Source organism: Hemibagrus wyckioides, linkage group LG26 (genome assembly GCF_019097595.1).
Source record: "Hemibagrus wyckioides isolate EC202008001 linkage group LG26, SWU_Hwy_1.0, whole genome shotgun sequence".
Taxonomy (NCBI): Eukaryota; Metazoa; Chordata; class Actinopteri; order Siluriformes; family Bagridae; genus Hemibagrus; species Hemibagrus wyckioides.
In genome coordinates this window covers 9,022,461-9,037,505 of record NC_080735.1, presented here as the reverse complement: position 1 = coordinate 9,037,505, position 15,045 = coordinate 9,022,461, and the positions used below count along the sequence as shown (strand labels likewise).

Genomic DNA, 15,045 nt, shown 5'->3' with positions numbered 1-15,045 from the left:
TCTAGACCCATCCCGGAACCTTTCCACATTTGGTGGTGTTACATCCTGATACTGAAATATATTACTACATTTATAAGTAGGTTTAGTTTATGCAGAGTGTAAAATGACATAGAAACGTAGCTAAAATTAGTATTATTATATGTGAGTCACACTGTTAAAAAAAAATCATATAGAGGTAGATATATAGAAACTAAGTATAGGTTCTTTAATTCAGATACATAAAATCATTGTAACCTAAAACAATAAAAAACATGTGGCATGTACTGTATATAATATGTGACAACTCACTTTAGTCAACACAGACATACAGAGATTTTATTTATTATATTTTTCCTTAACACTTTACAAGCAATCAAGCAGAAATAGGTTTCTGTAACACATTTGGGGTGTGTGTGTACTATAGCTCTTCTTTAGTTGCTTCTTTCTGTGCATCCAGATATTTCTTCCTTTCTATCTCTTCCTAAAAGACGACCACATTTACAAATATGAATAAAATGGTAAAGAAAAATGCACTGTGAAGAAAACAAGAAGATGAGTGTGTGTGTGTGAGAGAGAGAGAGAGATGACCTTAGCCTTATCTTCTTTGGCTTGTGCTCTTCCAGCATTCACAAACTCAACTATGGGTTCCAGCTCATTTGGGCCAGAATATGGCACCACCTAAAAAATATTAGCACAATGTAAAAAGCGAAACATGCCACACAGATCACTGATATTTACAATTATGATTGAGTGCACTTTTAGAGTGATTAGTTTAATTCTTAAACATATTATGTTCAAGACAAAAATTAGTTGCCCCTCCTTTTTATGCGAAGCCATATTTCTTTACCATGATACTCTATTTTCCTAAGCATTAGCACTCTATCCTTCTTTCTTCCTCCCATCCTCATATGCTTTCAATAAATTTCCACTCTGGGGCTTTGTCATCTATGGTACTATATAATGTCATATTACACAAGGTAATGAACTAACCTGGTTAACATGGCACACAGAATTTTTTTTTTTGAGCACAATTTTTTTTAATAGTAAATGAATCTCTTACCCTTTCCGCATAGACGGCAGGAAATAGTTTAATGGATGGATATCTGTCTGTCATGAGAATGTTTACATCATTTGCAGTTATGTCTATTCTGGCAACTACCACATCCTCAGTGTCATTATAGTGTTTTGCAAGATCTTCAAATAAAGGAAACAGCGCTCGGCTTTCAGAACTCCATGCAGCATCTGAACATATAGAGATACTTTTTGTTTTGTTTTTTTCAAACTCTCAATGTATCTAATAGAGTTGCGATAACTCTACAAAATGCTTAAATGATACTACACAGTGTAATGGCACCTACAGAAAAGAACTAAGACGTTCTTTTTTTCATTGAAAGCCACCCGTTCAAAGTTAATTCCCACCAGCTCTTTTACTGGCTGCTTGTCCCAGCCGTCAGGGATTGGCTCACTCTGTAGCTTTGGCTATAAGACACACACACTCAAGCACTTACTGTACACAGACATCTAGATGGAACAATGTAGCTGGATATAAACATAAGCAGAATGTTTGAGACTAGTGCGTGTTCTCACCTTAACTTTCCCCTGGAGGTAACTCTGACAGAAATCAGTAATTGTTTGTATATCCAGTTGGTCTGAAGGTAATTGATATTGTAAGTTGTCGGTCAAGTTAACCATTCGGACTAGTGGCGATTCCTCCCTCCTCACACGGAAATACTCCAAGATCCGTCCGTTCCGGGGTTCACCCGCGTCGATCAGCACAAACAAAATCTATATGAAATATTTCATTTTAATTTTAAAGCCATGCTTGTGTAGACAGACTAATTGTATTGTATTGCATATATGGTATTCCAGAGTGACTTACATTAAGCTCTTCTTAAAACTGAGCAGTTGAGGGTTAAAGGGCTTGCTCATAGGCCCAGTTAGTTAGCTTAGTGGTCTTGGGTTTATTTACCTCACAATCTTCCAAGGAGTAGTGTAGCCTCTTAACCACTGAACTACCACTTCTATTTTGAGTGGCAACTAATCTGCCAAATTGATTGATCTCACATCTTTGTCTGTCTGTCATGTTTCAAATAATAAATCAAGTATAAGTTATTAGATTTGTTACAGTGTCATGGTATGACAGTTGATCATATCATGGTACAATGGTTACAGTCATACAATGATTTACGATGTGATGGTTATGCAACACTGATTATTTCGAATACTGACCCGATAATGTGCTGGTGTGTTTGTAAAATGCTAGATTAGTACCATAATACTGTGAATTTCTTACTATGTTATGATACTATTAAAAATGCCAAATGTAAATTTGAAGAAACCATGTCCAAACACACAGACTGGTGAGGAATTAAAACCAAAAAACCCAAGGTACCTAAAATAAGGACTTGGGACATAATGAGACCCAGGAACAGCTTTTTATTAGTCATGTTATAGACTCTTGAAGTCTGTGAATGGTACTGAAGAAACGAATATGGTTCTTCCAAAAGATTCTCCCTCAAATGGTGTTTTGATGATGGTTACAGAGATACAAAGGAAAACATTATTATGCTGTGGGTTCACAGGTGGGTTTGTTAATGGGTTAAAACAAAAGGTGCCATATATTGAATTTGTTCTTATATATTGGATCTTATTTTCCCAGTATTGAAGTTTGATGAAAACATTAACTAAAGCTTATTTATGTATTTACATGATGTTAGGCTTGGCACTACTGCCATAGGCACATCAGAAAAATAAAGTTTTACCCTTCACTACAGACTGCAGGAAGTAGTATGGTCATGTGTTTGTCCGTTATGTAAATGTCTATGTCTATCATTCACCATTACATCTATTCTAGTAATCACCACATCCTCAATGGCATTGTTCTGCAAGCTCTTCAGAGAAAAGAAAGTGTAGGTGGCTCTCAGAAGTTCACAGAGTGTCTAGACGTATATATAAATACACATTTTTTGTGCTTGAATTTTTAGCTCTTAAAAATTCTTCCCATATCCCAGATGGTTAAGAAGCTGTGGTCAGAACACAGGATATGCCATAATACAGAGGGTCAAGAGCCTTGCTCAAGGCCCCAACAGCTTGGCTTGAACCTCAATCTTCAAATTAAAAACTATTAACCATTTCACTGCCTCTCTGTGGTTGTAATGAGTGGGTTATTTGAGTTACCAAAGCAAATTACCATTTTTTTTCCCCCCATACAACATTCTGTGTATTTTCTAGACAGCGGTATGTGTGAAAATCCCAGGAGATCAGCAGTGTCTGAAATACTCAAACCAGCACCACCTGGCACCAAAAATTCACATGTTCATCTTACTCAGATTACATTTTGATATTTGCTGAACTGAAACTCTTGAGCTGTATCTGTATGATTATTATTATATGTCTTGCTTTTCTGCCAAGAGAATGTGCAGGTGTGTTGTTATTAAAGTGGCCAGTGTTTGTGAATAGATAATACCTAAATTAGTTTTTTTTTTTTTTAAGAAACATAATAAGATAATCAAATATTTAGCTTATTTAAGATATCATTTGCACCTTTTATCAGCAGCACAGTGAGTGGTGCTGAGATTATTCCATTATTCCAGGAGTGTCTGGAATAACAAATCATCACAAACTGATTGGAGTTATCACTTCCAGTATGATGTTTTCTCGGTCCACAGGGTATCAGGGCTCACTGAACAGATTGATGAGTATGAAAATTAACTAAATGGTATGCTATGGCTTTCAAACTCACCAGATCACAACTTGCTGGAAGCCTATGCAAAGGTTTTGGAGTGACATCAATCCATCAGGAAAACACCAAATGTGAGAACTTTTTTTTTGTTTTGGAAGAATGGTGTTCGTTTTTCCAGTACAGCTCCAGAGGCTTGTAAAATATACAAAGAGACCATATGCTTCACTGAAACACTGTATTCCTACCTTGCCTCGATATTCCTTGGCAGTGCTTTTGAAGGCACGATATATTTGTTTGAATCCTTTCTTAGCTTTATCAGTAAACAAAACCAAGTGATTCTGCACCACAGAGTTTAGTATCTTAGATGATGTCTGAGGGGAAGGAAAGAGACAAAATCTCATGACATGAACTCGTGAGACTCAAAATCTCATGACATTTAGCAACTAAGTTCAAGCTGTTTAGAGGAAAAGCTACGAAGACAAAATATACGAACCATGCCATTGTACTCAGTCACCAACGGCATCTCATGGACTCTAATGAAGTGAATGACATCCTCTTTCACTGTTTGGCTGGTCAGCTTAAACATTTCTGCTGTTTTTGACTAGAAAAACACAAATATTTGTAACAGTAATGTGACTCCATATCTGTGTGACCTTATTCAGTTTTTTTTTACTTGATAAACTTTGATAAGCTAAGAGATTAAGCCAGTTCCTATAGTGCAAATGAATCAACTCATATTACCATTTCTCGTAAATTTCTTACCTTTCTGAGAAGCACAACTGAGTCATCAAATATATTATACTTGCTAAAGATCTGCTTGCTTCCTGTTACACAAAAGGGCAAGTCGGCAATATCAGCAGCCACGTCGTAAAAAAGCCTTACTAAACCCGTCTCAACATCCTAAATATACATAGGAACTGTTAGTGATTACAGTTAAATCAAAAGAACAAAACAAAACCGCTATAATACTACAAAAGATATCACCTTGAATAATCCTAGAACCACAAGCTCCTCTTCTGCAGTTAAGCTCTCCAGCTGGCTGAGATCTGTGATAAGGTCAGCACTAGGGCCCTCTCTCCTTTTAAGCCATGTTAGGATGGCAGTAGAGCTCTTCAGAACTAGAGTGCAAACACGTCTGCTTAGTTCATTCTTTAAATATTGATATAGCGCAAAGCTTATTCAATGCTTTCAAATCTGGACCATTTGTATACAATGTAGTGTGAGGAAGTGAATAATTAAGCCATCATGCTGTTGCATAAAACAAGCCCGTGTTCTCGGCAATATTTATAGCTATTTAAGCTATATTTATATATTCATATTTATGCCATTTGGCAGACGCCATTATTATTTAGGTTTTTCTTTTTTTCTTTCTTTTTTTTTCAATTAAGGGTTAAGAGCAGTGCCATTTGAGCAGTACTACCCCATGAATCCCACAGAATACAGTAGAAAATTGCTCTTCCGTCACCCTAGCGACTGTCACGATTTCGGAAAGACGCCGCCAGTCAGACCCAAGTGCAGGATACAATTCCTTGTTTTTATTAACTTAAAATGACCCTAACAACACGGCATACAGTGCATCCGGAAAGTATTCAAAGCGCTTCACTTTTTCCACATTTTATGTTACAGCTTTATTCCAAAATAGATTAAATTCAATATTTTCCTCAAAATTCTACAAGCCATGCCCCATAATGACAACCTGAAAGGAGTTTGTTTGAAATCTCTGCAAATTTGTACATGTACATAAGTATTCACAGCCTTTGCCATGACACGCAAAAGGCTGTAACATGACAAAGTGTGGAAAAAGTGAAGCGCTGTGAATACTTTCCGGATGCACTGTAACTTAAACATGACAGGAAATAAACAAAACACAAATACATGCAGACATTAAGGCTTCACTGAAACAAAAGGCACAACATGGATAAACCTAATTAAGAACCAAAAAAAACCAAACAAACAACAATTTGCCAAAGACAGACGGGAAAGGGCAGGTATAAATAGGGCTCGAGAAACTAGAAAGTCTCTTGACATTCAACAAGGTGTAGCAATACTTTTTAAGCTGTAGCTTGATAGGGTTGCTTGTGGTTGGGAAAAAATTTCTCTGGCAATGGGGGGAAAAAATGCTGTTATGGAAGTCAAGTCACTCTATTACGACTACTCTGTGACTAATCGCCTGCAAATATCTGCCTGTTACTCCAATTGACAAAATTTTTTCTACACAGCTTTTATTCTTTTTCCTGGAGCATCATGAAGTAAGTTCATGGCAGTAGACAAATGCAGCTTAAAGGTGCAAGGAAACCCAATGCATGTAAAATCACAGAATCCGAAATGAATTTGCTTTTGCTATTGATATGTTTGTTATAAGCTGGACTAAGATAAGTAGATGAGAGAAAAAAAAAACCCTCCAAACTCCAAGTGTGTGCGTGGAAAGAAAACTGAAAGAAGGATATTTCCCGTAATAGATCTGATTAAAACTAAACTCCAAACTAAAACAGAAAAGACTCAAGCTGGCCATTTAGCCAGTTGATAGATGAGTGTGCAAGGTCAAAAGCAAGTTCCTCCAGAAGAAGAGGAATTGAAAAAACCTTTCTAATAATGTGCCCAGACACCACAATTATGCCACGGCTTGTTATTTAAATATTTGCTTGATAAGGTTTTGTTTGTTTCTGTGAGCAACTTGCTCTAGGTTCAAGGTTATTTGTATAAGTGATTTAAAATAGAAAATTCTCATGGCCTTTTTTCTAATCCAACTTTCTAACAGTACAGAGTATGACTGTATCGTTTCATGATAATAAATTATCTAGTATTATTTCTACATACCTGGACATTGAACCGGGTTATACTTGTCTCCGGAGATGTACAGTCGTAATGATGGCACTGTAGTTACATTTAAGACTTTGGCAAGGTCTTTTTCTTTAGAGACATCAATCTTTCCCAGTTTCACAGATGATTTGGTTTCCTTGAGCTCACTGGCTGCCTTTGCAAATTCTAGAATTGAGCCAAGAGACTCACCAGAGAGTGGAGCATCTATACAAAAAATGAATATTAATTAGAAAAAAAACACCATTACATTATGATCATTAATGCAAAAAGAAAGGTGAAGAAGGTTTAAGTAATGTAAACTTAATAATAAAACTCTTTATGGATTGGTACTTCAGTCTGACAAAAGAAATTGTGGGCTTCAGGATGAAGCAGGAGAGCTGCTACCATCCCCCTAGGATTAACAAGACCTAAGTGCTCACATCACGCAGGGCCTGCATCACGCATGGTTCTGTCGCATTTACACCCTGGTGAAGAAGACCCATCAACGTCTTTACCACCTTACTTAAGGGACTCTAAACTAGACTCTAAAGTGCTAAGTTACTTTTACACCTGCAACATTCAGATCATCCTGACAGTAAGCATCACAGCCTGCTTTGGGAACAGTTTTAAGCAGGATAGGCGGGCTCTAAAGAGGGTGGTGCTCTCAGCTGAGAGTATCATCCACACTGACCTGCAGTCTATCTGCAGCAAGCAGTCAACAAACCTCAGCCAACTGAACAATGAACTTTGTTGCAGATCAGGGAAAAGCTTCATCTCCACAAAGGCAAACACAGAGAAAATAAAGAATAGTTTCTTCTCACAGGCCATTCAGGGCTTCTACCAAGTCAACACATAGGATTAGAGCTTGGACTTTTCTGGACAACACCCACTTCCTCATCCAGATCCATGCACAGCACATATTGCATACATTGAGCTAAAATCTGCACTTTATTCATAACAGACTGCTCAAAATTGTACTGCTCTACCACCAATCTGCATTCATATATAATATATTTGTATATTATTTTATTTTCCTACCTGCATAGTTCAATTCTATGTTCAATTCTCTTCTTAGTCTTTTTATTCTGATTCTGTTTTTGTCACACAGACAATCAGTTACTACAAAAAGTCATTATTCATACTCCTCCATGTGATTTAAAGGTTACTAATGATGTAAAACAAGACCGTCAAAAAAAGTTATTGTCACAAGTATTATTGATGTATGTGCTAGTATTTTTATATTCTCTTATTAACCTTATTACTACATTTTGATCAGATACTTGACCATATGGCTTTATACCAGGGTTGTACAATCTTATCCTCGAAGGCCCAGCATGGGTGCAGGTTTTCATTCCATCCAAGCAGAAGCTACACCTGACTCCACCTGTTTAATCAACTGATTTTCGCTTTCGATAGACTCTGCTCAGTTGGAATAAAAACCCACACCGGCCCTTTCTGGATAATATTGCACACCCCTGCTTTATACTAAAACTACTTCAAGTTCAAGTTGCTGGAATGACAGCAACTGAAACCTGCAGTAATCATTACAGTTCAGAGAAAACTAAAAAAAGAAAGCATTTGTTTCCCTTTTTTCAGTTCTATGATAAATGTTTGTTCTTTATGAAAGGCGTGGTGTAAAAACACACACACACACACCCACACACACACACACACACAAAGATACTCACAGAAATGCACCAGTAATTGGCTATGTTGTTTAAGTGCTTGGTTTAAGTTGTTTTCAGTCAGCACCAGCACTCCTTTATCCTCTGAAATGGGTTCATCCTCTTTTTTGGCCAGTATCCCACTTAAGCATGCACTCAGCAAGAGCTCAATGCACACGATATATATCTGCATGGGCTTCATGCTGTCTTGTTTTACACTGTGCTCACAGGCTTAGTAACCTTTAGAGCATATGGAGGGGTATGAATAATGACTCTTTGTAGTAACTGATATCTCTGTGTACTTTGGTAATGAACTACTTATAACCAATAGGAGGAGAGAAAGAAACAGAGATAAGACTCACCACCAGCATAAAGGAGTAGCGGGGTGACCTTTTTTTGTCTGTTGGCCAGGACTGGTATGTTTGTATAACCTCTGTACTCACTTGTAGTTCCAACGGAACAATTGCTTCAAAGCTACAGTTTAACATTATTACAGTTAGCTGCCACATATTGGAGTAAAAGGAGAAGTCACTCTGCAGAGTATACTGTATCAAACACCCATGGGCTTAAAATGGTGCATTATCATCACATTATCATGAAAAACAAACCGCGTAAAAATTCTGTACAAATGGTGCCACGCAAATTTATAAAATGTTGAAATGGCCTAATAAAGGTAATTAATAACAATGTGTAATTGACTGAAACAAACAGCGTTTATTTTCCCCACCATGAACATGAATGGAAAACAGAGAATAGAGTCTAGACTTGAGTCATATGTTCTGTTTGTACAAATGCCATAATTAGCTTTTACTTTTAGGCGATGAGACAGTGTCTGTGGGTAATGCTGATAATCAGGCTAAAATGCATTGGCAATGTGTTTGCTTGTTTGCCAGTAGGTATCATATGCTTACAATCTGGTGAGTCAGTCTCCCAAGTGGCCTGATAATATGTGTACATTGTGTATGCATGTGGTATTTGTGTTGTCCTTTCATGCAGTGCATTTTTCCTAATGCTTTCCCCTTAGTCGCTAAGCACTTCAGTGTAAAATCTCTGAATAACAGTCTGTCCAAAGTGGAACCCACTTTCTCTGAACAAATTAAAAAAGCATGATCTTTACAGCCTTTACGGTTAACTCTGTTGTGGACTAGGCAGTGTGTCCAGATGCATTGTCCAGATGCAAGATCCATATATCTATAGTCAAGTCAAATCATGTCAAGAAGCTTTTACTGTCATTTCAACCATATTTAGCTGACACAGCACATAGTGAAATGAAACTTAAAGTAAGTTGTCCTAGCCACATAAAGTGTAACCTAATGCAAACAGTACAAGACAAAACACTACAGGACAGATACACAAAATAGCACCCACCAGTGTACATTCTGTATAGTAAACAGTACATTGTGTAAAGATTTATTGTATACAGATGTACACTGAACAGGCATAACATTATGAGCAGTGAGAAGTGAAATAAATAACACTGATGAGCTCCTCATCATGGCCCCTGTTAGTGGGTGGGATATATTAGGCAGCAAGTGAACATTTTGTCCTCAAAGTTGATGTTAAAAGCAGGAAAAATGGACAAGTGTAATGATGAGCTAGTGTGACAAAAGCCAAATTGTGATGGCTAGACGACTGGATCAGAGCATCTCCAAAACTGCAGCACTTGTGGGGTGTTCCCGGTCTGCAGTGGTCAGTATCTATCAAAAGTATCCTTTAAGTGTTTGATCAATGAATCGACCAATACATTTTCTGGTTCAATTAGAATTGGTATTTAAACAGTCCTCTTCATCATGCTGTTCATATTTTGACATCATGAGACCAAGACCACACCTAACAATTGATCAACAGTACCTCACCATTGCGAGGCTTCAAACAGGATGTTCTCAGAGGGAAGTGGCCACTGAGCTTAGAGTGTCACAGAGTGTCATCAGCAGGTTGCGACAGAGATACAGAGAGACTGGAAGAGTCACAGAAAGGCATAGAAGTAGACGTCCTTTGGCCACATCCCATGTTGATGACTGCTTCATTGTGAACAGTGCCCTGTGGAACCAGATGATGAATGCCACTCAACTCCAGGCACATTTAAGGGAGGTTAGAGGCACCCAAGTGTCACGTCAGACCATTCGAAACCGTTTACATCAGCGTGGTCTGCATGATAGACGACCTGCAACATGTGTCATCGTCTTGCATGGGCCATGGAGCATTTACGCTGGACAAGGGACCAGTGGGCCTCAGTGCTGTTCTCTGATGAAAGTCAATTCACGTTGAGCAGAAATGATGGCCGCCAACGATGTTGGAGACGTCTAAGAGAGCGCTATGCATCAGCCACCGTTGTCACCAGACGAGCCTTTGGTGGTGGTGGTGTTACAGTCTGCACAGGTGTGTCTACTCAATACAGAACTGCCCTAAATCTTGTGAATGGTACAGTGACAAGCCAATACTACCTGAATAACATCATTAATCCAGTCATTGTGAACAACACAGGCCTAATTTCATCTTCATGGACGAAAATGCTCCAGCTCATCAAGGTTGCATCATTAGGGAACGGCTGCTGGAGGCTGGGGTACCTCAAATGGAGTGGCCTGCACTTTCTCCAGACCTGAATCCCATAGAAAACCTATGGGATCAGCTGAGTCGCCGTGTAGAGTCTCATAACCCCGCACCCCAGAACCTCAATGACCTGAGGGATAATAAGTCGACTCGTGAACAGCATGAGACGTCGTTGTCAAGCTGTAATTGATGGTCAAGGGCACATGACAAATTGAGACATTGACATTTTTTGTTGTGTTATATCCACCACTGTTGTTGGCTTTTGTTTCAATAAATTGTTTGAGATGAGGAAATCACCATTGCATGCTTCTACTTAAATGCCCTACTTTCATGATATAATATCACTGTAGCGTGAACTTTTAACTTTTAATTTCACCCGAAAGCCAAATATCCTTAACTTTTTGTGAGTAGTGTATACAGTTCAGGACAGTCAGTTCTTTGAAGCTGATCAGTTCTTATGATATAAAAACACCAATGAATCTGTTGATACCAGAATTCTTGAAGACATTTTGGTGTAAAATGGGGTGCATAAGACAACTTTGTCCCCTTGTTTGGCCAGCAGGTCACAACTGTTTCTTTTCCAAACCAGCAGATGGAGACAGAGATATGAAAACCACTATGGGGAAGTTTTCTCATTTTTCATGTATAATTACAGAACGTGTAATTTCTGTTTCCAAAGTCACTACATATTATTTATACTATTTTACAACATTCAAATCTGCTGAATATACAACATCTACTGTATAAGTAATAATACAATTTGTACACAATCTAGCGTCCAAGAAGAGAGAGTAAGCATAGGAGTGAATATCAGAGCTGTTAGACAGGGCTGCATTTATATATATAATTATAGAGGATCTGGGGTTTCAATATTCGGTTTTGGCAGTTAAACAAATATTTCAATTGTTATATGATAATAACATATTTCTTATAATATTAATAATGATAATATAAGCTAGACTTTTACACACTTAATGGTCAGCTGCATTCATGATTTAAATAACACAATATTTATACTTAGAGGGCAAAAGATACACTGACCTATTAGTTCCTCAGGAGCTCTTGGTTCCTCATGACTATAAACTGTTAATGAAAGAACATTATAGGACATAACATTTACATTATTTACTGACCAGTGTCACACAAATGAGGATGAGGTTCCCTTCTGAGCCTGGTTTCTCTCAAGGTTTCCTCCTCATATCATCACAGGGAGTTTTGCCTTGCAACCGTCACCTCAGGCTTGCTCATTAAAGATAAATGTTGATCTTTCGGCTGCTCCCTACGTGTGTGAGGGGTCACCACAGCTGACCAACTGGTCCACACAACAACTTGGCACAGGTTTTATGCCAGATGCCCTTGCTGACACTACCCTCCCATTTTTTATCTGGGCTTGGGCCTGGCACTGCATCCAATGGCTGGGGTTTGGGCACTGGATGGGAATAGAACCCAGGCCTGTCATGTGGTAGGCAAGAAACCGGCGCCTGATTCGTTAAAGATAAATATTAGGGATGAATAATAACTTACCTTTAAACTTTATAATTTTTTCTTTGTTTCTACACTTCTGTAAAGCTGCTTTAGGACTGGGTCCATTGTTAAGAGCACTATACAAGTTTCAAATTGAATTGAATTTATTTATAATTTATTTATTTATACTTATGATGTTATTTATTGTTGAACATTTTTTGTAATAGTTTGTGGCTGCTTGCTGAAGTTGTTTATTGTTGTTGTTTTACATGTACATGACCAATACCAAATCATATTCCTGTATGCATTCTATTAAAGAGATTTGAACCCTAACCCTTACACTAACCCTAGATCTCTTTCTGAGCCTACAGTTCCTATTATACTTTGGGATAAATTTTATTTTAATTTTAATAATTGATTTGAACAAAGTGCATGTTTAGATCATCACCTTTTAGTATTTCCTCCAAAATACTACACCATTTTAATTTCACAACGTAATTTTAATGCATAGAACACAGCTTGTTTGCATTTGGTACACCTGAGACTCTGTTTCTCGTTCCCCTTCTCAATGACTGCTCTGATGATTTGTGTCAGTGAAGCAGGTTGTGAAATATCACCCATAATGGATATCAAATGACAAAACTGTTACTATAATAAACTGCACGAATCTACAGTCTGCTGTTGTTAGTTCACACACTTGTGAAATGTGTTTTTTCTTTTAATCATCGGCGGTTCCACAAAAAGACTAAACATTTGTCTTGCAAATATGTGACGCAGATGCTAAAAATGAAAGCTTACTGTTGTGTCTTTTAAAGACATGAGGTTTAGTCCTTCTTGCTCATTTGAAGCAGGCACCCCTTACTCTTTAGTACTATTAAAAGTATGGTTTTTCTGAACAGCCTTCAGCTTGTCAGATCTCTTGCCTGAACCTCTTGTCAGTTTTTTTTTTTAATACTGTGTCATATATGTCATGTTTCCTCCTATTCTCATGCAACGAACACATATATGTTAAACAATGTACTAAACATAATATACAGCATTGTAATTATGACTTACACATTTGTTTCTGTAATTCCTTTTAATTTGATTCTTTCCCAGCAAATGGACCTCCTCCATGAAGGCCACTGTGTTCCTTGCATAATGGAGTAATGACTCTGTCAGCTATTGTAAGTAAATTACATCAGGCAACATTATGTTCTAATGAGGTGGTTGGGGCACATATTACATACAGATGGATGATGCTTGTGAGACTTGGGAAGTGAATAATGTGGCCATTTCTTGCTGTGGTTGCCATGGAAGACAACCATCCATGCCTGCATTGAACAAACAGAGGAAATCATGAGGAAGCCTGCACCAAGGACAACTTTATTTTTCCTTTTAGAGTAAAGTAAGATCGGCTGATACATTTTAATAATAGGTCCAGTAACACATAAAGATTCAAAATGTTTATTATTTCAGTTAATCATTACTATCATCATCGTTAGTTAATTATTGAATATTTAGGTGGTGTGATATTTAGGTCTCGTTCTCTTAGATCTGCCTCTTCTCTTCATCTTTCTGTGCCTTCTGCTCGTCTCGCCACCATGGGGCAGAGGGCTTTCTGTTGCTCTGCTCCCCGGCTCTGGAACTCTTTACCTCCAGACATCCGTAACCTTGACTCTCTGTCTATCTTTAAATCTAGACTCAAGTCTCACCTGTTTAAGCTCGCTTACTCTTCCTAAATCTTACTTGCCCTCTCACACAGTCTTCTGTATTTGTTTTTTGTTATTGTTGCTTGTTTTTTTGTCGTATTGTTTCTATGTGCTTTGTTTTGTAACTCATTGTTCGGTGTCCTTGGGTGTTGAGAAAGGCGCCTATAAATAAAATGTATTATTATTATTATTATTATTATTATTATATTTTTTGAACCATAAACTACATTGATGAAGTGTAATAATATTTGGCTAAAAAGTAACCAGACCAGATCAGGTGTCCAGATCAACAACCAGACCAGATCAGGTGTCCAGATCAGTAACCAGACCAGATCAGGTATAACCAGGTTATAACCAGAGCAGGTGGCCAGAAAGAGGGTTTTTCCCCTTACTGACACTTTCTGAACCTACTACTAAAATGTATATGTGAGTCTTTTGGATAAAGGGGTTGCAGGGATTGATTAGATATTCAGCAGAACTGTATATAGCAAGAAAGGAGTACTAATTAATATCTTTTAACTCTTTTTCATTTTTCAACATTAATTATAAGAAAGCCTTCTGTGTCCAGTTACAAATCTCAGCTAAAAACTCATATTTCTTAATAATGAAATAACTACTCATTAAAATAATTTGCTTTCAGTCTATAATTTGATTAACAGGGCTATTCTTCCTAGTTTGTCAGTCTATCTCATGCTATCAGAGAAACAGAGGATGCTACAAATGACCACTACACAAATATGGAAGACCCCACAGCATTAGTAATAAGCCATAAGTGCATTGATGTGATGACAAGACCATCACCACACATGCAAACCTCCAAAACAAAACAACAACAAAAGGAAATGGTCGGAAAATGTTCTGATCGACTTGTAGATGTCCTAATAGAGGTTTTCAACATCTGCCTGATCCAAGCAGTACTCCCTGTGTGCTCCAAGATGACTGCCATCATCCTTGTTTTAAAGCAATCGTCTGTGTCTGTGTCCATGACTACTGGTCTGTTGCACTCATATCTATTGGCATGAAATACTTCAAGCAGGTATTCATGAGACACGTAAAGAGCAATCATCTCTGCACACTAGACCCATTCCAGTACATCTACTGCATTATCTGGTGAGCAGAGGACACCATACCTGCCGCCATCCACTTGTCTGTTCATTTTTACAAAATGCCCAGTTGAACATATCAACAAAATGGTCACTGGTCAGTTGGTTATATG

General features: G+C 37.8%; 1 protein-coding gene across 2 annotated transcripts; it reads right to left on the bottom strand.

Annotated features, from left to right (window-relative positions):
- Positions 1–221: 221 nt before the first annotated feature.
- zgc:136472 (uncharacterized protein LOC678514 homolog) lies at positions 222–8,363 on the bottom strand. Of its 2 annotated transcripts, XM_058380047.1 has the most exons (11): positions 8,149–8,363; positions 6,479–6,685; positions 4,646–4,779; positions 4,424–4,561; positions 4,155–4,262; positions 3,907–4,032; positions 1,567–1,764; positions 1,338–1,458; positions 1,040–1,221; positions 568–657; positions 225–460 (listed from the first exon to the last, which is right to left on the bottom strand). In XM_058380047.1, the coding sequence occupies exons 1-11, from the start codon at positions 8,324–8,326 to the stop codon at positions 398–400; spliced, it is 1,545 nt and encodes a 514-aa protein (XP_058236030.1). In that variant the 5' UTR covers positions 8,327–8,363; the 3' UTR covers positions 225–397. The 2 variants fall into 2 exon arrangements, with proteins under 2 accessions (XP_058236031.1, XP_058236030.1); XM_058380048.1 differs by lacking the exons at positions 1,040–1,221; positions 1,338–1,458 and having other exon boundaries at positions 222–460.
- Between the last annotated feature and the right edge of the window lie 6,682 nt (positions 8,364–15,045).

What these genes read in the sequence shown, in the direction of transcription:
- zgc:136472 (XM_058380047.1), bottom strand. Translation starts at nt 8,326, where the DNA reads ATGAAGCCCATGCAGATATATATCGTGTGCATTGAGCTCTTGCTGAGT. An exon ending in TAACCCGGTTCAATGTCCAG is followed by an intron (nt 4,780 to 6,478) that starts GTATGTAGAAAT and finishes TTTGCACTCTAG; the next exon opens with TTCTGAAGAGCTCTACTGCC. An exon ending in CAGTTGTGCTTCTCAGAAAG is followed by an intron (nt 4,263 to 4,423) that starts GTAAGAAATTTA and finishes GTGTTTTTCTAG; the next exon opens with TCAAAAACAGCAGAAATGTT.